The sequence below is a fragment of the Bombina bombina genome, chromosome 2 (assembly GCF_027579735.1).
Source record: "Bombina bombina isolate aBomBom1 chromosome 2, aBomBom1.pri, whole genome shotgun sequence".
In the NCBI taxonomy this organism is placed as follows: Eukaryota; Metazoa; Chordata; class Amphibia; order Anura; family Bombinatoridae; genus Bombina; species Bombina bombina.
Window position 1 is genome coordinate 829,936,981 of NC_069500.1, and position 21,838 is coordinate 829,958,818.

Consider the following 21,838-nt stretch of genomic DNA (forward strand, 5'->3'; position numbering starts at 1 on the left):
GGGGGTTCATCAGGTTTCAGTCGGACAACATCACGACTGTAGCTTACATCAACCATCAGGGAGGGACAAGAAGCTCCCTAGCAATGATGGAAGTATCAAAGATAATTCGCTGGGCAGAGTCTCACTCTTGCCACCTGTCAGCAATCCACATCCCGGGAGTGGAGAACTGGGAGGCGGATTTCTTGAGTCGCCAGACTCTTCATCCGGGGGAGTGGGAACTTCATCCGGAGGTCTTTGCCCAAATACTTCGACGTTGGGGCAAACCAGAGATAGATCTCATGGCGTCTCGCCAGAACGCCAAACTTCCTCGCTACGGGTCCAGATCCAGGGATCCGGGAGCAGTTCTGATAGATGCTTTGACAGCACCTTGGAACTTCAGGATGGCTTATGTGTTTCCACCCTTCCCGCTGCTTCCTCGATTGATTGCCAAAATCAAACAGGAGAGAGCATCAGTAATTCTAATAGCACCTGCTTGGCCACGCAGGACTTGGTATGCAGATCTAGTGGACATGTCATCCTGTCCGCCTTGGTCTCTACCTCTAAGACAGGACCTTCTGATACAGGGTCCATTCAAACATCAAAATCTAACTTCTCTGAAGCTGACTGCTTGGAAATTGAACGCTTGATTTTATCAAAACGTGGTTTTTCTGAGTCGGTTATTGATACCCTGATTCAGGCTAGGAAGCCTGTTACCAGAAGGATTTACCATAAAATATGGCGGAAATACCTATACTGGTGCGAATCCAAAGGTTACTCCTGGAGTAAGGTTAGGATCGCTAGGATATTGTCTTTTCTACAAGAAGGTTTAGAAAAGGGTTTATCAGCTAGTTCATTAAAGGGACAGATTTCAGCTCTGTCCATCTTGTTACACAGACGTCTGTCAGAAAATCCAGACGTCCAGTCCTTTTGTCAGGCTTTAGCTAGGATCAAGCCTGTGTTTAAAGCTGTTGCTCCACCATGGAGTTTAAACTTAGTTCTTAACGTTTTACAGGGTGTTCCGTTTGAACCCCTTCATTCCATTGATATAAAAATGTTATCTTGGAAAGTTCTGTTTTTAATGGCTATTTCCTCGGCTCGAAGAGTCTCTGAGTTATCAGCCTTACATTGTGATTCCCCTTATCTGATTTTTCACTCAGACAAGGTAGTTCTGCGTACTAAACCTGGGTTCTTACCTAAGGTAGTCACTAACAGGAACATCAATCAAGAGATTGTTGTCCCATCCTTGTGTCCAAATCCTTCTTCAAAGAAGGAACGTCTTTTACACAATCTGGATGTAGTTCGTGCCCTCAAGTTCTACTTGCAGGCAACTAAAGATTTTCGCCAAACTTCTTCCTTGTTTGTCGTTTACTCTGGACAGAGGAGAGGTCAAAAAGCTTCTGCTACCTCTCTCTCTTTTTGGCTTCGTAGCATAATACGTTTAGCCTATGAGACTGCTGGACAGCAGCCTCCTGAAAGAATTACAGCTCACTCCACTAGAGCTGTGGCTTCCACTTGGGCCTTTAAGAATGAGGCCTCTGTTGAACAGATTTGCAAGGCTGCAACTTGGTCTTCGCTTCATACTTTTTCCAAATTTTACAAATTTGACACTTTTGCTTCTTCGGAGGCTATTTTTGGGAGAAAGGTTCTTCAGGCAGTGGTTCCTTCTGTATAATGAGCCTGCCTATCCCTCCCGTCATCCGTGTACTTTTGCTTTGGTATTGGTATCCCAGAATTAATGATGACCCGTGGACTGATCACACATAACAGAAGAAAACATAATTTATGCTTACCTGATAAATTCCTTTCTTCTGTTGTGTGATCAGTCCACGGCCCGCCCTGTTTTAAGGCAGGTAAATATCTTTTAAATTATACTCCAGTCACCACTTCACCCTTGGTTACTCCTTTCTCGTTGATTCTTGGTCGAATGACTGGGACTGACGTAGAGGGGAGGAGCTATATGCAGCTCTGCTGGGTGAATCCTCTTGCATTTCCTGTTGGGGAGGAGTTATATCCCAGAAGTAATGATGACCCGTGGACTGATCACACAACAGAAGAAAGGAATTTATCAGGTAAGCATAAATTATGTTTTTACAGGCAACTTTGTAATTATTTTAACCAGGTACAATAGCTATTAAATAGTTAAGAACTATTTAATAGTTACCTAGTTAAAATAATAACAAAATTACCTGTAAAATAAATCCTAACCTAAGTTATAATTAAACCTAACACTACCCTATCAATAAAATAATTAAATAAACTACCTACAATTACCTACAATTAACCTAACACTACACTATCAATAAATTAATTAAACACAATTCCTACAAATAAATACAATTAAATAAACTAGCTAAAGTACAAAAAATAAAAAAGAACTAAGTTACAGAAAATAAAAAAATATTTACAAACATAAGAAAAATATTACACCAATTTTAAACTAATTACACCTACTCTAAGCCCCCTAATAAAATAACAAAGCCCCCCAAAATAAAAAATTCCCTACCCTATTCTAAATTAAAAAAGTTACAAGCTCTTTTACCTTACCAGCCCTGAACAGGGCCCTTTGCGGGGCATGCCCCAAGAATTTCAGCTCTTTTGCCTGTAAAAAAAAAACATACAATACCCCCCCCCCCCAACATTACAACCCACCACCCACATACCCCTAATCTAACCCAAACCCCCCTTAAATAAACCTAACACTAATCCCCTGAAGATCTTCCTACCTTGTCTTCACCATCCAGGTATCACCGATCCGTCCTGGCTCCAAGATCTTCATCCAACCCAAGCGGGGGTTGGCGATCCATAATCCGGTCCAGAAGAGGCTCCAAAGTCTTCCTCCTATCCGGCAAGAAGAGGACATCCGGACCGGCAAACATCTTCTCCAAGCGGCATCTTCGATCTTCTTCCATCCGGAGCGAAGCGGCAGGATCCTGAAGACCTCCAGCGCGGAACATCCATCCGGACCGACGACTGAACGACGAATGACTGTTCCTTTAAGGGATGTCATCCAAGATGGCGTCCCTCGAATTCCGATTGGCTGATAGGATTCTATCAGCCAATCGGAATTAAGGTAGGAATTTTCTGATTGGCTGATGGAATCAGCCAATCAGAATCAAGTTCAATCCGATTGGCTGATCCAATCAGCCAATCAGATTGAGCTCGCATTCTATTGGCTTTTCCGATCAGCCAATAGAATGCGAGCTCAATCTGATTGGCTGATTGGATCAGCCAATCGGATTGAACTTGATTCTGATTGGCTGATTCCATCAGCCAATCAGAAAATTCCTACCTTAATTCCGATTGGCTGATAGAATCCTATCAGCCAATCGGAATTCGAGGGACGCCATCTTGGATGACGTCCCTTAAAGGAACAGTCATTCGTCGTTCAGTCGTCGGTCCAGAAGGATGTTCCGCGCTGGAGGTCTTCAGGATCCTGCCGCTTCACTCCGGATGGAAGAAGATCGAAGATGCCGCATGGAGAAGATGTTTGCCGGTCCGGATGTCCTCTTCTTGTCGGATAGGAGGAAGACTTTGGAGCCTCTTCTGGACCGGATTATGGATCGCCAACCCCCGCTTGGGTTGGATGAAGATCTTGGAGCCAGGACGGATCGGTGATACCTGGATGGTGAAGACAAGGTAGGAAGATCTTCAGGGGATTAGTGTTAGGTTTATTTAAGGGGGGTATGTGGGTGGTGGGTTGTAATGTTGGGGGGGGGGGGGTATTGTATGTTTTTTTTTACAGGCAAAAGAGCTGAAATTCTTGGGGCATGCCCCGCAAAGGGCCCTGTTCAGGGCTGGTAAGGTAAAAGAGCTTGTAACTTTTTTAATTTAGAATAGGGTAGGGAATTTTTTATTTTGGGGGGCTTTGTTATTTTATTAGGGGGCTTAGAGTAGGTGTAATTAGTTTAAAATTGGTGTAATATTTTTCTTATGTTTGTAAATATTTTTTTATTTTTTGTACTTTAGCTAGTTTATTTAATTGTATTTATTTGTAGGAATTGTGTTTAATTAATTTATTGATAGTGTAGTGTTAGGTTAATTGTAGGTAATTGTAGGTAGTTTATTTAATTATTTTATTGATAGGGTAGTGTTAGGTTTAATTATAACTTAGGTTAGGATTTATTTTACAGGTAATTTTGTTATTATTTTAACTAGGTAACTATTAAATAGTTCTTAACTATTTAATAGCTATTGTACCTGGTTAAAATAATTACAAAGTTGCCTGTAAAATAAATATTAATCCTAAAATAGCTATAATATAATTATAATTTATATTGTAGCTATATTAGGATTTATTTTACAGGTAAGTATTTAGCTTTAAATAGGAATCATTTATTTAATAAGAGTTAATTTATTTCGTTAGATGTAAATTATATTTAACTTAGGGGGGTTTTAGTGTTAGGGTTAGACTTAGCTTTAGGGGTTAATCCATTTATTAGAATAGCGGTGAGCTCCGATCGGAAGATTAGGGGTTAATAATTGAAGGTAGGTGTCGGCGATGTTAGGGAGGGCAGATTAGGGGTTAATACTATTTATGATAGGGTTAGTGAGGCGGGTTAGGGGTTAATAACTTTATTATAGTAGCGCCCAGGTCCGCTCGGCAGATTAGGAGTTAATAAGTGTAGGCAGGTGTCGGCGACGTTGTGGGGGGCAGATTAGGGGTTAATAAATATAATATAGGGGTCGGCGGTGTTAGGGGTAGCAGATTAGGGGTACATAGGGATAACGTAGGTGGCGGCGCTTTGCGGTCGGAAGATTAGGGGTTAATTATTTTAAGTAGCTGGCGGCGATGTTGTGGGGGGCAGGTTAGGGGTTAATAAATATAATACAGGGGTCGGCGGGGTTAGGAGCAGCAGATTAGGGGTACATAAATATAACGTAGGTGGCGGTCGGCAGATTAGGGGTTAAACATTTTAATCGAGTGTCGGCGATGTGGGGGGGCCTCGGTTTAGGGGTACATAGGTAGTTTATGGGTGTTAGTGTACTTTAGGGTACAGTAGTTAAGAGCTTTATGAACCGGCGTTAGCCAGAAAGCTCTTAACTCCTGCTATTTTCAGGCGGCTGGAATCTTGTCGTTAGAGCTCTAACGCTCACTTCAGAAACGACTCTAAATACCAGCGTTAGAAAGATCCCATTGAAAAGATAGGCTACGCAAATGGCGTAGGGGGATCTGCTGTATGGAAAAGTCGCGGCTGAAAAGTGAGCGTTAGACCCTTTAATCACTGACTCCAAATACCAGCGGGCGGCCAAAACCAGCGTTAGGAGCCTCTAACGCTGGTTTTGACGGCTACCGCCGAACTCCAAATCTAGGCCTTAGTTAGAAAAAATAATTATCAAATATTTAAACTAATTACACCTAATCTAAGAGCTCTTTTTCAAAAGCCCAAACCTTAATCTAAAATTAAAACCCACCCAATAAACCCTTAAAAAAGCCTAACACTAATCCCTGAAGATCCACTTACAGTTTCTGAAGAGCCGACATCCATCCTCAACGAAGCGGCAGAAGTCCTTATCGAAGCCGGCAGAAGTGGTCCTCCAGACGGGCAGAAGTCTTCATCTAGACGGCATCTTCTATCTTCATCCATCCGGCGTGGAGTGGCTCCATCTTCAAGACATCGGACGCGTAGCATCCTCTTCATTCGAAGTCTTCTTGAACAATGAATGTTCCTTTAAATAACGTCATCAAAGAATGGCGTCCCTTAGATTCCGATTGGCTGATAGAATTCTATCAGCCAATCGGAATTAAGGTTAAAAAATCCTATTGGCTGTTGCAATCAGCCAATAGGATTGAGCTTGCATTCTATTGGCTGATTGGAATATTGGAATAGCCTATAGAATGCAAGCTCAATCCTATTGGTTTATTGGTTGGGGGGGGTATTTGTATGCCCCACAAAAGGCCCTTTTAAGGGCCATTGGTAGTTTATTGTAGGCTAGGGTTTTTTTTTTATTGGGGGGGGGGTAATTTAATTGGTAGTTTAATGTAATTTTAGTATAACAGTTAGGATAGATTAATTATTAGTTTAATATAGTTTAATGTAATTTAGTATAATAGTTAGGGTAGGTTAATAAATAGTTTAATATAGTTTATTGTAATTTTAGTATAACAGTTAGGGTAGATTAATTATTAGTTTAATATAGTTTAATTTAAATCTAAAGGTAAGTTTTTAAATGTATTAAAAGATAGGGATGAGTTAATATTTAATATAAAGTTAGCGGGTTGTTAGGTTTAGGGGTCAATAGGTTTAGTAAGTGGTACTGATGTGGGAGGACAGGGGTTAAGGGGTTAATAACTTTATTTAGTTGTGGTGGGCTCCGGGAGCAGCGGGATAGGGGTTAATACTTTTATGTAGGTGGCGGCGGTGTCGGGGTGGCAGATTAGGGGTTAATAACATAATGTAGGTGGCAGCGGTGTAGGGGGCGGCAGATTAGGGGTGTTTAGACTTGGGGTACATGTTAGGGTGTTAGGTATAAACATAACTTTTATTCTCCCATAGGAATCAATGTGATATCGGGCAGCAGCGAACATGAGCTTTCGCTGCTTTCAGACTCCCATTGACTCCTATGGCATCCGCCGCCTCTAGGGCGGCGGATTGAAAACCAGGTACGCTGGGCCGTAATAGTGGCGAGCGTACCTGTTAGACATTTGTTAACTTACAAAAGTAGTCAGTGCCGAATTTGCATTCAGAACATCTGTAGTGACGTAAGCATCGATCTGTGTCGGACTGAGACTGAGTACGTCACAGTTTTCAACTTTTTCCGGTCTGTAGGCTTTGATAAATAAGGGGAATCGGGCTCGCCACAATTACGCTGCGGAATTCCGGTGTATTTGCGGTTGATGGCTTGATAAATATCCCTCATAGCCTTTAGCCTGCACTTAAGTATAGAAACGTTCAGTATAGGTAGTGATACCACAGGCAAAATAATCTATTTCAAATGCCAAAATAAAGTAAAGGGAGTAATTTGTAAACAATTTAATACACTCCAGCAGATAAAATGAATAATTTAGGGTAAACTGTTCCTTTAACTTTCATGATTTAGATAGAGCATCCATTTTAAACAGCTTTTCAGATTACTTTCTTTTGGTATCATTTGTTGAAAAGCACTGTAAATATCCTCAGCAGCAGCAATGCACTACTACGAGCTAGTTGCTGATTTGTGGCTGCACATATGCCTCTTGTCATTGTCTCACACAGCTAGCTAGCATGCAGTAGTGCATTGTTGCTCCTTCAGCAAAGGATACCAATGCAATGTAGTAAATTTGATAATATAAGTAAATTAAAAACTTGTTTAAAATTATATGCTCTATCTGAATCAAAAAGGAAAGAATTTGGGGTTTCTTGACCCTTTTAATGTAAAATTTACAGAGACATTTTTTTCTTTTTCAAATAACTCAACAAAAGACTTGATAAACCCACAAAGTTTTTCCAATTATTAACGAGTACCCCATGGGCAAAACACAGTGAAATTACCTGCCACCATATTTGATGACAGCATTACCAGATATGAACCCTACTTGCGCAGCCAATTACATTTAAATAATTAATAAGCATCTTCACAAATAAAAGCTAGCCATATCAATAACACACATCCCCATTGTACCTATACATACACACGTATCCCTATGGTTTTGGCGCACACATGTCACCTATTAGCATTACTACATGCTATAAAAATAGATCAATCAACAGGCACTAAAGCCTATGAAGTAATTACTAAAAGTCCAAAAGCCATCACGAGTAGGATTAAACTCTAGTCCACTAAGAGGAAGAAAAACACCCAAAATACCATAGTTTTTAATCCCTCCAACTCTCCCAGAATACCTCATCTGTTTGCCTTCAGCAAGGAGTCGGGTGAATTCAGAAGTGCTGATCTGCACATTGTTGAGAAGTCTTTAACCAATCTGAGACCCATTTCCATCTTAGAGTGCCTAGGAATGACAGAGTGGTAGACAGAAGTTTTTAGCCAGGCAGTAAAACATCTTTTCCCAGTGTGGAAATGTCACAGGCCTCCTAGGTGAAATCCAGATTTATCTACCAGTTCCCTGGTCTACAGTGTGCTGCTCCATGCGTGGACACACAACCCTCCCCAGGTGAAATGCGGATTTGTCTGACAATCCCCTGGGCTGTAGATGCTGTTCCTTGTGGGATCCTTGGCACTGTGCTTGCACTCTCTCATATGAACCCATCTACTGGAAGCAGTATTCTGCAGCTGAGATGAGCATGGTAGAGGAAGGTTATTAGTATGAAAATGTACACGTCAGTTATCTTAGCTGATTGGCTTAAGGTCTTGATTTGCAATGAGTTCTTGGAGGGGGGGGGGGGGGGGTGTTAGACACTGCAGGAGCACATTACTGTTCATTGCACTAGAGCAGTTACCACATTTTAGAACCTCAGGAACATAAAGCGGCTACTTGGTCTACTTTACATACTTTTACTAAAGTTTATCACTTGTTTTCCTCTTCAGAAGCTGCTTCTGCAGGTCACTGTGCCTGTTTAATAAGATACCTGCCTTAACTATTACCCCGCCTTATTTCATGGTGATCTCGTGGACTTAACTGCTTTGGTATAGGAGCCCACATGTTATGGTTTAGATTCTTACTATCTTATGAAAGAAAACAAAATGTATGCTAACCTGATAAAGTATTTACTTTTATGATGGTGAGAGTACATGAAACCGACTCTTTTTTTGTAAAGTTGACGGCAGTACCAGTTTGCACTTCACTTGCCCTGCTTTATCCATCCTGCTTCTCTGTTTTACTCCTTTCTCTTGGCCATATGTATGAGTGAGGGATTCTGGGAGATTATAAACTCTGCTATGTTGGGGTTTTTTGCCTTCTCCTAGTGGACTAGATTTTAATCCCACGTGTTGGCTCATGGATTCTCACCATCATGAAATAAATTAATTTATTAGGTTAACATAACTATTTGGATTTTGAAATCAAAAGACTAACGAGACAAATAATTTTGTAAAGTTTTCAAGAGGTAACAATTTTGTGATTGAGGAGTATTAGCAGCACAGACTGTATTATCAGTGTGTTTTAATAGTAATCTGTTAAACACAAGTGCAATATTGTGATCAATATCTTAATTAGCTTTATTTTAAAGTTCAGAATGTTTTAGGAATTTAACCTGCGCAGCTTTCCTGCTGTGGAGTTAAAGGGACATGAAACCCCAAATTTTTCTTTCATGGTTCAGATAGAGCATACAATTTTTGTTACAATGTATACCTAGGTAGGCTCAGGTACAGCAATGCACTACTGGGAGCTAGCTGCTGATTGTTGACTGCACACACATGCCTCTTGTCATTGGTTCATCCAGTGTGTTCAGCTATCTCCCAGTAGGGCATTGCTGCTCCTTTAACAAAGGATACCAAGAGAATTAAACAAATTAAGAAGGTTAATTGAAAAGTCGTTTAAAATGGTATGCTCTATCTGAATCATGAAAGAACATTTTTGTTTTTGGGCAGAATTCACCAAAAATAATGAAATATTTACTAAATTGGATATTTTGCAATAGTGAGCTGTTAGCAGAGTGTTTTTTCATCAGTGGGCTGTGACCCAATACTGATCTATACGAATATAAAAAAATATTAATTAACACTGTGCAAAAATGTGATGCAAACGTAAATGTCAGTCCCACACTGGAAGAAAGCAATCTTCATCAGACTCTTAGTCACTAATTGATTTCTTCAATAAAAGCAGAAAGAAATCCCTTCCATAGCATTTTTATATTGCCAAATAAATAAGATTATTAAACATGTTCAATTTCATTATGTAACAAAAGGATGTCTATCTTTGTTACCAGAGTGGAGATTCCCAGACTGATGGATTTCCTGCATTTGATGTCCCAATTTTTACTGAAGAGTTTTTGGATCAAAACAAAGGTTTGTTGTATTACTGGCTTGATTGTTTGAAAATTTAAAGGGGCATGATACCCAATTTTCAGTTCACTTCTGGGAGCTAGTTAATGCATTGGGTGAGCCAATAACATGAGGTATTTATGTAAAGCAACCAATCAGCAGCTCCTGAGTCTACCTAGGTATCCTTTTCAACAAATAATATCAAGAGAACAAAACAAATTAGATAATAGGAATAAATTGAAAAATTGTTTAAAATCACATGTTATATCTAAACCATGAAAGAGAAAATTATGTTTTTATGTCCCTTTTAAACTTTAGTTTTCTTAATTGTACATTTTTTATATATATTTCTCTTGTTAAGTGTATCCAGTCCACGGATCATCCATTACTTGTGGGATATTCTCCTTCCCAACAGGAAGTTGCAAGAGGATCACCCACAGCAGAGCTGCTATATAGCTCCTCCCCTAACTGTCATATCCAGTCATTCTCTTGCAAGCCTCAACCAAGATGGAGGTCGTAAGAGGAGTGTGGTGTTTTATACTTAGTTTATTCTTCAATCAAAAGTTTGTTATTTTTAAATGGTGCCGGAGTGTACTGTTTATCTCAGGCAGTATTTAGAAGAAGAATCTGCCTGCGTTTTCTATGATCTTAGCAGAAGTAACTAAGATCCATGGCTGTTCTCACATATTCTGAGGAGTGAGGTAACTTCAGAGAGGGAATGGCGTGCAGGTTTTCCTGCAACAAGGTATGTGCAGTTAATATTTTTCTAGGGATGGAATTTGCTAGAAAATGCTGCTGATACCGAACTAATGTAAGTAAAGCCTTAAATGCAGTGATAGCGACTGGTATCAGGCTTATTAATAGAGATGCATACTCTTATAAAAATGTAATATAAAACGTTTGCTGGCATGTTTAATCGTTTTTATATGTATTTGGTGATAAAACTTATTGGGGCCTAGTTTTTTCCACATGGCTGGCTTGAATTTTGCCTAGTAACAGTTTCCTTAGGCTTTCCACTGTTGTAATATGAGTGGGAGGGGCCTTTTTTAGTGCTTTTCTGTGCAGATAAAAATACTGACAGAGACATTCAGCTTCCCTCTGCATGATCCAGGACATCTCTGGAGGGCTCAAAAGGCTTCAAAGTCGTTTTTGAGGGAGGTTAAAAGCCACAGTAGAGCTGTGGCAGTTGATTTGACTGTTTGAAAAAAAAAAAAAAACGTTTTTGTCTTTTATTATTCAGTTTTGGGTATTAAGGGGTTAATCATCCATTTGCAAGTGGGTGCAATGCTCTGCTAACTTGTTACATACACTGTAAAAATTTTGTTAGAGTAACTGCCTTTTTTCACTGTTATTTCAAATTTTGACAAAATTTGTGTTTCTTAAAGGTGCAGTAACGTTTTTTTATATTGCTTGTAAACTTGTTTAAAGTGTTTTCCAAGCTTGCTAGTCTCATTGCTAGTCTGTTTAAACATGTCTGACACAGAGGAAACTACTTGTTCATTATGTTTGAAAGCCATGGTGGAGCCATGCCGAAACTAAAAAGACAAATATTTAAGTTAACAACCGTCTATAAGCTAACAATTTATTGCACCTATATCTTTATGATAAAGACACTATACATAGTAAACATAAACTTCATGTCCCGTGCCTTAAACTCTTATAATTACATTATGTACAAATCAAATGAATCAGTTCTGAGTATATATCTCTCTCTATATATATAATTTAGGATGCATGTTAGTTTAGGACATGTATGTGGCCCATTCAGTTGAAAATATCCCATTAACAATAATAAAATGTACATTACTTTTATTGAGGGAGCTGTTATATATAACTGTGAATCTCTCTTTTTTGCCATCTATATATATATTTGTTTATTAATGGAAGTCATTTGGAATTCTAAACTTTAAATGTTCTATATGCTACATAATATTCTTTAATACCAGGAAATTTATTTACATGAAATTTAAGTTGAACAATATCGGTCATAGATTTTGAACACGATTTGGACAAATCAATGGACCTATTAATGTAACAAAAATAATAATATAAAGAAGGATTGTTTTTAAATATTTTTCTTGAATATTTTTGTATATATTTGGTCCAAGATATTGTCCAAAGTGCACAGCATAAACTGTGAATGTGAATATATGTAAAATCCATTTCTACTTTGTCAATGGATATAAATACTTATATACTGTTTCTTTAAATACCCTAATTGATGCTTAGGATTTCCACCAATCAAATTCCAGAGGTGGGTTTTTAAACTTGAGTGTGTGTTTGGTGTTTTAGGACTATGAATACGGCGCAGGCCGAAACATGTTAGTCTATCTTTCTTTTCTATAGGGTATGTACCCTCCATATTTTAATTAATTTTCAATAAAGAGACTTATTTAAATAACAGCAACTGACATTTCGTTTTATTTTCTGAGCCATGGTGGAGCCCCATAGGAGAATGTGTACTAAATGTATTGATTTCACCTTAAACAGTAAAGATCAGTCTTTAACTATAAAAGAAATATCACCAGAAGATTCTGACGAGGGGGAAGTTATGCCGACTAACTCTCCCCACGTGTCAGACCCTTCGCCTCCCGCTCAGGGGATGCACGCTAATATGGCGCCAATTACATCAGGGGCGCCCATAGCGATTACCTTGCAGGACATGGCTGCAATCATGAATAATACCCTGTCAGAGGTATTATCCAGGTTGCCTGAATTAAGAGGCAAGCGCGATTGCTCTGGGGTTAGGAGAAATACAGAGCGCGCAGATGCTGTAAGGGCCATGTCTGATACTGCGTCACAATATGCAGATCATGAGGACGGAGAGCTTCAGTCTGTGGGTGACATCTCTGATTCGGGGAAACCTGATTCAGAGATTTCTAATTTTAAATTTAAGCTTGAGAACCTCCGTGTGTTGCTTGGGGAGGTATTGGCTGCTCTGAATGACTGTAACACAGTTGCAGTACCAGAGAAATTGTATAGGCTGGGTAAATACTATGCGGTACCGGTGTGTACTGATGTTTTTCCTATACCTAAAAGGCTTACAGAAATTATTAGCAAGGAGTGGGATAGACCGGGGGTGCCTTTTTCCCCACCTCCTATATTTAGAAAAATGTTTCCAATAGACGCCACTACACGGGACTTATGGCAGACGGTCCCTAAGGTGGAGGGAGCAGTTTCTACTTTAGCAAAGCGTACTACTATCCCGGTTGAGGACAGTTGTGCTTTTTCAGATCCAATGGATACAAAATTGGAGGGTTACCTTAAGAAAATGTTTATTAAACAAGGTTTTATTTTACAGCCCCTTGCATGCATTGCGCCTGTCACGGCCGCGGCGGCATTCTGGTTTGAGGTTCTGGAAGAGGCCATCCATACAGCTCCATTGACTGAAATTATTGACAAGCTTAGAACACTTAAGCTAGCTAACTCATTTGTTTCTGATGCCATTGTTCATTTGACTAAACTAACGGCTAAGAATTCCGGATTCGCCATCCAAGCGCGTAGGGCGCTATGGCTTAAATCCTGGTCAGCTGACGTGACTTCGAAGTCTAAATTACTCAACATTCCTTTCAAGGGGCAGACCTTATTCGGGCCTGGTTTGAAGGAAATTATTGCTGACATTACTGGAGGTAAGGGTCACACCCTTCCTCAGGACAGGGCCAAAGCAAAGGCCAAACAGTCTAATTTTCGTGCCTTTCGAAATTTCAAGGCAGGTACAGCATCAACTTCCTCCGCTTCAAAACAAGAGGGAACTTTTGCGCAATCTAAGCAGGCCTGGAAACCTAACCAGTCCTGGAACAAAGGCAAGCAGGCCCGAAAGCCTGCTGCTGCCTCTAAGACAGCATGAAGGAACGGCCCCCTATCCGGCGACGGATCTAGTAGGGGGCAGACTTTCTCTCTTCGCCCAGGCGTGGGCAAGAGAGGTTCAGGATCCCTGGGCGTTGGAGATCATATCTCAGGGATATCTTCTGGACTTCAAAGCTTCCCCTCCACAAGGGAGATTTCATCTTTCAAGGCTATCTGCAAATCAGATAAAGAAAGAGGCATTCCTACGCTGTGTGCAAGACCTCCTAGTTATGGGAGTGATCCATCCAGTTCCTCGGACGGAACAAGGACAGGGTTTTTATTCAAATCTGTTTGTGGTTCCCAAAAAAGAGGGAACCTTCAGACCAATTTTGGATCTAAAGATCTTAAACAAATTCCTCAGAGTTCCATCTTTCAAAATGGAAACTATTCAGACCATCCTACCCATGATCCAAGAAGGTCAGTACATGACCACAGTGGACTTAAAGGATGCCTACCTTCACATACCGATTCACAAAGATCATCATCGGTTTCTAAGGTTTGCCTTTCTAGACAGGCATTACCAATTTGTAGCTCTTCCCTTCGGGTTGGCTACAGCCCCGAGAATCTTTACAAAGGTTCTGGGCTCACTTCTGGCGGTTCTAAGACCGCGAGGCATAGCGGTGGCTCCGTATCTAGACGACATCCTGATACAGGCGTCAAGCTTTCTCCAACATAGGTGTGTCCGGTCCACGGCGTCATCCTTACTTGTGGGATATTCTCTTCCCCAACAGGAAATGGCAAAGAGCCCAGCAAAGCTGGTCACATGATCCCTCCTAGGCTCCGCCTACCCCAGTCATTCTCTTTGCCGTTGTACAGGCAACATCTCCACGGAGATGGCTTAGAGTTTTTTAGTGTTTAACTGTAGTTTTTATTATTCAATCAAGAGTTTGTTATTTTGAAATAGTGCTGGTATGTACTATTTACTCAGAAACAGAAAAGAGATGAAGATTTCTGTTTGTATGAGGAAAATGATTTTAGCAACCGTCACTAAAATCCATGGCTGTTCCACACAGGACTGTTGAGAGCAATTAACTTCAGTTGGGGGAACAGTGAGCAGTCTCTTGCTGCTTGAGGTATGACACATTCTAACAAGACGATGTAATGCTGGAAGCTGTCATTTTCCCTCTGGGATCCGGTAAGCCATGTTTATTACGATTGTAAATAAGGGCTTCAAAAAGGGCTTATTAAGACTGTAGACTTTTTTTGGGCTAAATCGATTGATTATTAACACATATTTAGCCTTGAGGAATCATTTTATCTGGGTATTTTGATATAATAATATCGGCAGGCACTGTTTTAGACACCTTATTCTTTAGGGGCTTTCCCAAAGCATAGGCAGAGCCTCATTTTCGCGCCGGTGTTGCGCACTTGTTTTTGAGAGGCATGGCATGCAGTCGCATGTGAGAGGAGCTCTGATACTTAGAAAAGACTTTCTGAAGGCGTCATTTGGTATCGTATTCCCCTTGGGGCTTGGTTGGGTCTCAGCAAAGCAGATACCAGGGACTGTAAAGGGGTTAAAGTTCAAAACGGCTCCGGTTCCGTTATTTTAAGGGTTAAAGCTTCCAAATTTGGTGTGCAATACTTTTAAGGCTTTAAGACACTGTGGTGAAAATTTGGTGAATTTTGAACAATTCCTTCATGTTTTTTCGCATTTGCAGTAAAAAAGTGTGTTCAGTTTAAAATTTAAAGTGACAGTAACGGTTTTATTTTAAAACGTTTTTTGTACTTTGTTATCAAGTTTATGCCTGTTTAACATGTCTGAACTACCAGATAGACTGTGTTCTGAATGTGGGGAAGCCAGAATTCCTATTCATTTAAATAAATGTGATTTATGTGACAATGACAATGATGCCCAAGATGATTCCTCAAGTGAGGGGAGTAAGCATGGTACTGCATCATTCCCTCCTTCGTCTACACGAGTCTTGCCCACTCAGGAGGCCCCTAGTACATCTAGCGCGCCAATACTCCTTACTATGCAACAATTAACGGCTGTAATGGATAATTCTGTCAAAAACATTTTAGCCAAAATGAACACTTATCAGCGTAAGCGCGACTGCTCTGTTTTAGATACTGAAGAGCATGACGACGCTGATATTAATATTTCTGAAGGGCCCCTAACTCAGTCTGATGGGGCCAGGGAGGTTTTGTCTGAGGGAGAAATTACTGATTCAGGGAACATTTCTCAACAAGCTGAACCTGATGTGATTGCATTTAAATTTAAGTTGGAACATCTCCGCATTCTGCTTAAGGAGGTATTATCCACTCTGGATGATTGTGACAAGTTGGTCATCCCAGAGAAACTATGTAAAATGGACAAGTTCCTAGAGGTGCCGGGGCTCCCAGAAGCTTTTCCTATACCCAAGCGGGTGGCGGACATTGTTAATAAAGAATGGGAAAGGCCCGGTATTCCTTTCGTCCCTCCCCCCATATTTAAAAAATTGTTTCCTATGGTCGACCCCAGAAAGGACTTATGGCAGACAGTCCCCAAGGTCGAGGGAGCGGTTTCCACTTTAAACAAACGCACCACTATACCCATAGAGGATAGTTGTGCTTTCAAAGATCCTATGGATAAAAAATTAGAAGGTTTGCTTAAAAAGATGTTTGTTCAGCAGGGTTACCTTCTACAACCAATTTCATGCATTGTCCCTGTCGCTACAGCCGCATGTTTCTGGTTCGATGAGCTGATAAAGGCGGTCGACAGTGATTCTCCTCCTTATGAGGAGATTATGGACAGAATCAATGCTCTCAAATTGGCTAATTCTTTCACCCTAGACGCCACTTTGCAATTGGCTAGGTTAGCGGCTAAGAATTCTGGGTTTGCTATTGTGGCGCGCAGAGCGCTTTGGTTGAAATCTTGGTCGGCTGATGCGTCTTCCAAGAACAAGCTACTTAACATTCCTTTCAAGGGGAAAACGCTGTTTGGCCCTGACTTGAAAGAGATTATCTCGGATATCACTGGGGGGTAAGGGCCACGCCCTTCCTCAGGATCGGCCTTTCAAGGCAAAAAATAAACCTAATTTTCGTCCCTTTCGTAGAAACGGACCAGCCCAAGGTGCTACGTCCTCTAAGCAAGAGGGTAATACTTCTCAAGCCAAGCCAGCTTGGAGACCAATGCAAGGCTGGAACAAGGGAAAGCAGGCCAAGAAACCTGCCACTGCTACCAAGACAGCATGAAATGTTGGCCCCCGATCCGGGACCGGATCTGGTGGGGGGCAGACTCTCTCTCTTCGCTCAGGCTTGGGCAAGAGATGTTCTGGATCCTTGGGCACTAGAAATAGTCTCCCAAGGTTATCTTCTGGAATTCAAGGGACTTCCCCCAAGGGGGAGGTTCCACAGGTCTCAGTTGTCTTCAGACCACATAAAAAGACAGGCATTCTTACATTGTGTAGAAGACCTGTTAAAAATGGGAGTGATTCATCCCGTTCCATTAAGAGAACAAGGGATGGGGTTCTACTCCAATCTGTTTATAGTTCCCAAAAAAGAGGGAACGTTCAGACCAATCTTAGATCTCAAGATCTTAAACAAGTTTCTCAAGGTTCCATCGTTCAAGATGGAAACCATTCGAACTATTCTTCCTTCCATCCAGGAAGGTCAATTCATGACCACGGTGGATTTAAAGGATGCGTATCTACATATTCCTATCCACAAGGAACATCTTCGGTTCCTGAGGTTCGCATTCCTGGACAAACATTACCAGTTCGTGGCGCTTCCTTTCGGATTAGCCACTGCTCCAAGGATTTTCACAAAGGTACTAGGGTCCCTTCTAGCTGTGCTAAGACCAAGGGGCATTGCTGTAGTACCTTACTTGGACGACATTCTGATTCAAGCGTCGTCCCTTCCTCAAGCAAAGGCTCACACGGACATTGTCCTGGCCTTTCTCAGATCTCACGGATGGAAAGTGAACGTGGAAAAGAGTTCTCTATCTCCGTCAACAAGGGTTCCCTTCTTGGGAACAATAATAGACTCCTTAGAAATGAGGATTTTTCTGACAGAGGCCAGAAAAACAAAACTTCTAGACTCTTGTCGGATACTTCATTCCGTTCCCCTTCCTTCCATAGCTCAGTGCATGGAAGTGATCGGGTTGATGGTAGCGGCAATGGACATAGTTCCTTTTGCACGCATTCATCTAAGACCATTACAACTGTGCATGCTCAGTCTGTGGAATGGGGACTATACAGATTTGTCTCCGAAGATACAAGTAAATCAGAAGACCAGAGACTCACTCCGTTGGTGGCTGTCCCTGGACAACCTGTCACGAGGGATGACATTCCGCAGACCAGAGTGGGTCATTGTCGCGACCGACGCCAGTCTGATGGGCTGGGGCGCGGTCTGGGGATCCCTGAAAGCTCAGGGTCTTTGGTCTCGGGAAGAATCTCTTCTACCGATAAATATTCTGGAACTGAGAGCGATATTCAATGCTCTCAAGGCTTGGCCTCAGCTAGCGAGGGCCAAGTTCATACGGTTTCAATCAGACAACATGACAACTGTTGCGTACATCAACCATCAGGGGGGAACAAGGAGTTCCCTGGCGATGGAAGAAGTGACCAAAATCATTCTATGGGCGGAGTCTCACTCCTGCCACCTGTCTGCTATCCACATCCCAGGAGTGGAAAATTGGGAAGCGGATTTTCTGAGTCGTCAGACATTGCATCCGGGGGAGTGGGAACTCCATCCGGAAATCTTTGCCCAAGTCACTCAGCTGTGGGGCATTCCAGACATGGATCTGATGGCCTCTCGTCAGAACTTCAAAGTTCCTTGCTACGGGTCCAGATCCAGGGATCCCAAGGCGGCTCTAGTGGATGCACTAGTAGCACCTTGGACCTTCCAACTAGCTTATGTGTTCCCGCCGTTTCCTCTCATCCCCAGGCTGGTAGCCAGGATCAATCAGGAGAGGGCGTCGGTGATCTTGATAGCTCCTGCGTGGCCACGCAGGACTTGGTATGCAGATCTGGTGAATATGTCATCGGCTCCTCCTTGGAAGCTACCTTTGAGACGAGACCTTCTTGTTCAGGGTCCGTTCGAACATCCGAATCTGGTTTCACTCCAGCTGACTGCTTGGAGATTGAACGCTTGATCTTATCGAAGCGAGGGTTCTCAGATTCTGTTATCGATACTCTTGTTCAGGCCAGAAAGCCTGTAACTAGAAAGATTTACCACAAAATTTGGAAAAAATATATCTGTTGGTGTGAATCTAAAGGATTCCCTTGGGACAAGGTTAAGATTCCTAGGATTCTATCCTTCCTTCAAGAAGGATTGGAAAAAGGATTATCTGCAAGTTCCCTGAAGGGACAGATTTCTGCCTTGTCTGTGTTACTTCACAAAAAGCTGGCCGCTGTGCCAGATGTTCAAGCCTTTGTTCAGGCTCTGGTTAGAATTAAGCCTGTTTACAAACCTTTGACTCCTCCTTGGAGTCTCAATTTAGTTCTTTCAGTTCTTCAGGGGGTTCCGTTTGAACCCTTGCATTCCGTTGATATTAAGTTATTATCTTGGAAAGTTTTGTTTTTAGTTGCAATTTCTTCTGCTAGAAGAGTTTCAGAATTATCTGCTCTGCAGTGTTCTCCTCCTTATCTGGTGTTCCATGCAGATAAGGTGGTTTTACGTACTAAACCTGGTTTTCTTCCAAAAGTTGTTTCTAACAAAAACATTAACCAGGAGATTATCGTACCTTCTCTATGTTCGAAACCAGTTTCAAAGAAGGAACGTTTGTTGCACAATTTGGATGTTGTTCGCGCTCTAAAATTCTATTTAGATGCTACAAAGGATTTTAGACAAACATCTTCCTTGTTTGTTGTTTATTCCGGTAAAAGGAGAGGTCAAAAAGCAACTTCTACCTCTCTCTCTTTTTGGATTAAAAGCATCATCAGATTGGCTTACGAGACTGCCGGACGGCAGCCTCCCGAAAGAGTCACAGCTCATTCCACTAGGGCTGTGGCTTCCACATGGGCCTTCAAGAACGAGGCTTCTGTTGATCAGATATGTAGGGCAGCGACTTGGTCTTCACTGCACACTTTTACCAAATTTTACAAGTTTATGCTTCTTCTGAGGCTATTTTTGGGAGAAAGGTTTTGCAAGCCGTGGTGCCTTCCATTTAGGTGACCTGATTTGCTCCCTCCCTTCATCCGTGTCCTAAAGCTTTGGTATTGGTTCCCACAAGTAAGGATGACGCCGTGGACCGGACACACCTATGTTGGAGAAAACAGAATTTATGTTTACCTGATAAATTACTTTCTCCAACGGTGTGTCCGGTCCACGGCCCGCCCTGGTTTTTTTAATCAGGTCTGATAATTTATTTTCTTTAACTACAGTCACCACGGTACCATATGGTTTCTCCTATGCAAATATTCCTCCTTAACGTCGGTCGAATGACTGGGGTAGGCGGAGCCTAGGAGGGATCATGTGACCAGCTTTGCTGGGCTCTTTGCCATTTCCTGTTGGGGAAGAGAATATCCCACAAGTAAGGATGACGCCGTGGACCGGACACACCGTTGGAGAAAGTAATTTATCAGGTAAACATAAATTCTGTTTTCAAGTTGCCAAGTCTCATACAGAGATAGTTCTGGCATTTCTGAGGTCGCACGGGTGGAAAGTGAACGAGGAAAAGAGTTCTCTATCCCCACTCACAAGAGTCTCCTTCTTAGGGACTCTTATAGATTCTGTAGAAATGAAAATTTACCTGACGGAGTCCAGGTTATCAAAACTTCTAAATGCTTGCCGTGTTCTTCACTCCATTCCGCGCCCTTCGGTAGCTCAGTGTATGGAGGTAATCGGCTTAATGGTAGCGGCAATGGACATAGTGCCATTTGCGCGCCTTCATCTCAGACCGCTGCAATTATGCATGCTGAGTCAGTGGAATGGGGATTACACAGATTTGTCCCCTCTGCTAAATCTGGATCAAGAGACCAGAGATTCTCTTCTCTGGTTGTTGTCTCGGGTACACCTGTCCGAGGGTATGACCTTTTGCAGGCCAGATTGGACAATTGTAACAACAGATGCCAGCCTTCTAGGTTGGGGTGCAGTCTGGAATTCCCTGAAGGCACAGGGATCGTGGACTCAGGAGGAGAAACTCCTTCCAATAAATATTCTGGAGTTAAGAGCGATATTCAATGCTCTTCTGGCTTGGCCTCAGCAACACTGAGGTTCATCAGATTTCAGTCAGACAACATCACGACTGTGGCTTACATCAACCATCAAGGGGGAACCAGGAGTTCCCTAGCGATGTTAGAAGTCTCAAAAATAATTCGCTGGGCAGAGTACCACTCTTGCCACCTGTCAGCAATCCATATCCCAGGCGTGGAGAACTGGGAGGCGGATTTTCTAAGTCTTCAGACTTTCCATCCGGGGGAGTGGGAACTCCATCCGGAGGTGTTTGCTCAGTTGATTCATCGTTGGGGCAAACCAGAGTTGGATCTCATGCATCTCGCCAGAACGCCAAGCTTCCTTGTTATGGATCCAGGTCCAGGGACCCAGAAGCGACGCTGATAGATGCGCTAGCAGCGCCTTGGTTCTTCAACCTGGCTTATGTGTTTCCACCGTTTCCTCTGCTCCCTCGACTGATTGCCAAAATCAAACAGGAGAGAGCATCGGTGATTCTGATAGCACCTGCGTGGCCACGCAGGACTTGGTATGCGGACCTAGTGGACATGTCATCCTTTCCACCATGGACTCTGCCTCTAAGACAGGACCTTCTGATACAAGGTCCTTTCAATCATCCAAATCTAATTTCTCTGAGACTGACTGCATGGAGATTGAACATTTGATTCTATCAAAGCATGGCTTCTCCGAGTCAGTCATTGATACTTTTATACAGGCACGAAAGCCTGTTACCAGGAAAATCTACCACAAGATATGGAGTAAATATCTTTATTGGTGTGAATCCAAGACTTACTCATGGAGTAAAGTTAGGATTCCTAGAATATTGTCTTTTCTCCAAGAGGGCTTGGACAAAGGATTATCAGCTAGTTCCTTAAAGGGACAGATTTCTGCTCTGTCTATTCTTTTGCACAAGCGTCTGGCAGAGGTTCCAGACGTCCAGGCATTTTGCCAGGCTTTGGTTAGATTTAAGCCTGTGTTTAAACCTGTTTCTCCCCCGTGGAGCTTAAACTTGGTTCTTAAGGTTCTTCAAGGAGTTCCGTTTGAACCCCTTCATTCCATTGAT

The 21,838-nt window shown here is 41.9% G+C and overlaps 1 protein-coding gene across 2 annotated transcripts in view; it reads left to right on the plus strand.

The window, feature by feature from the left end:
• HMG20B (high mobility group 20B) overlaps nucleotides 1-21,838 on the plus strand; it is a 153,206-nt gene that overhangs the window by 57,231 nt on the left and 74,137 nt on the right. For both annotated transcript variants that reach the window (XM_053703119.1, XM_053703118.1), the window contains exon 7: nucleotides 9,783-9,861. In XM_053703119.1, the coding sequence (XP_053559094.1) occupies nucleotides 9,783-9,861 (79 nt within the window). The remainder of the gene's footprint in view (nucleotides 1-9,782; nucleotides 9,862-21,838) is intronic.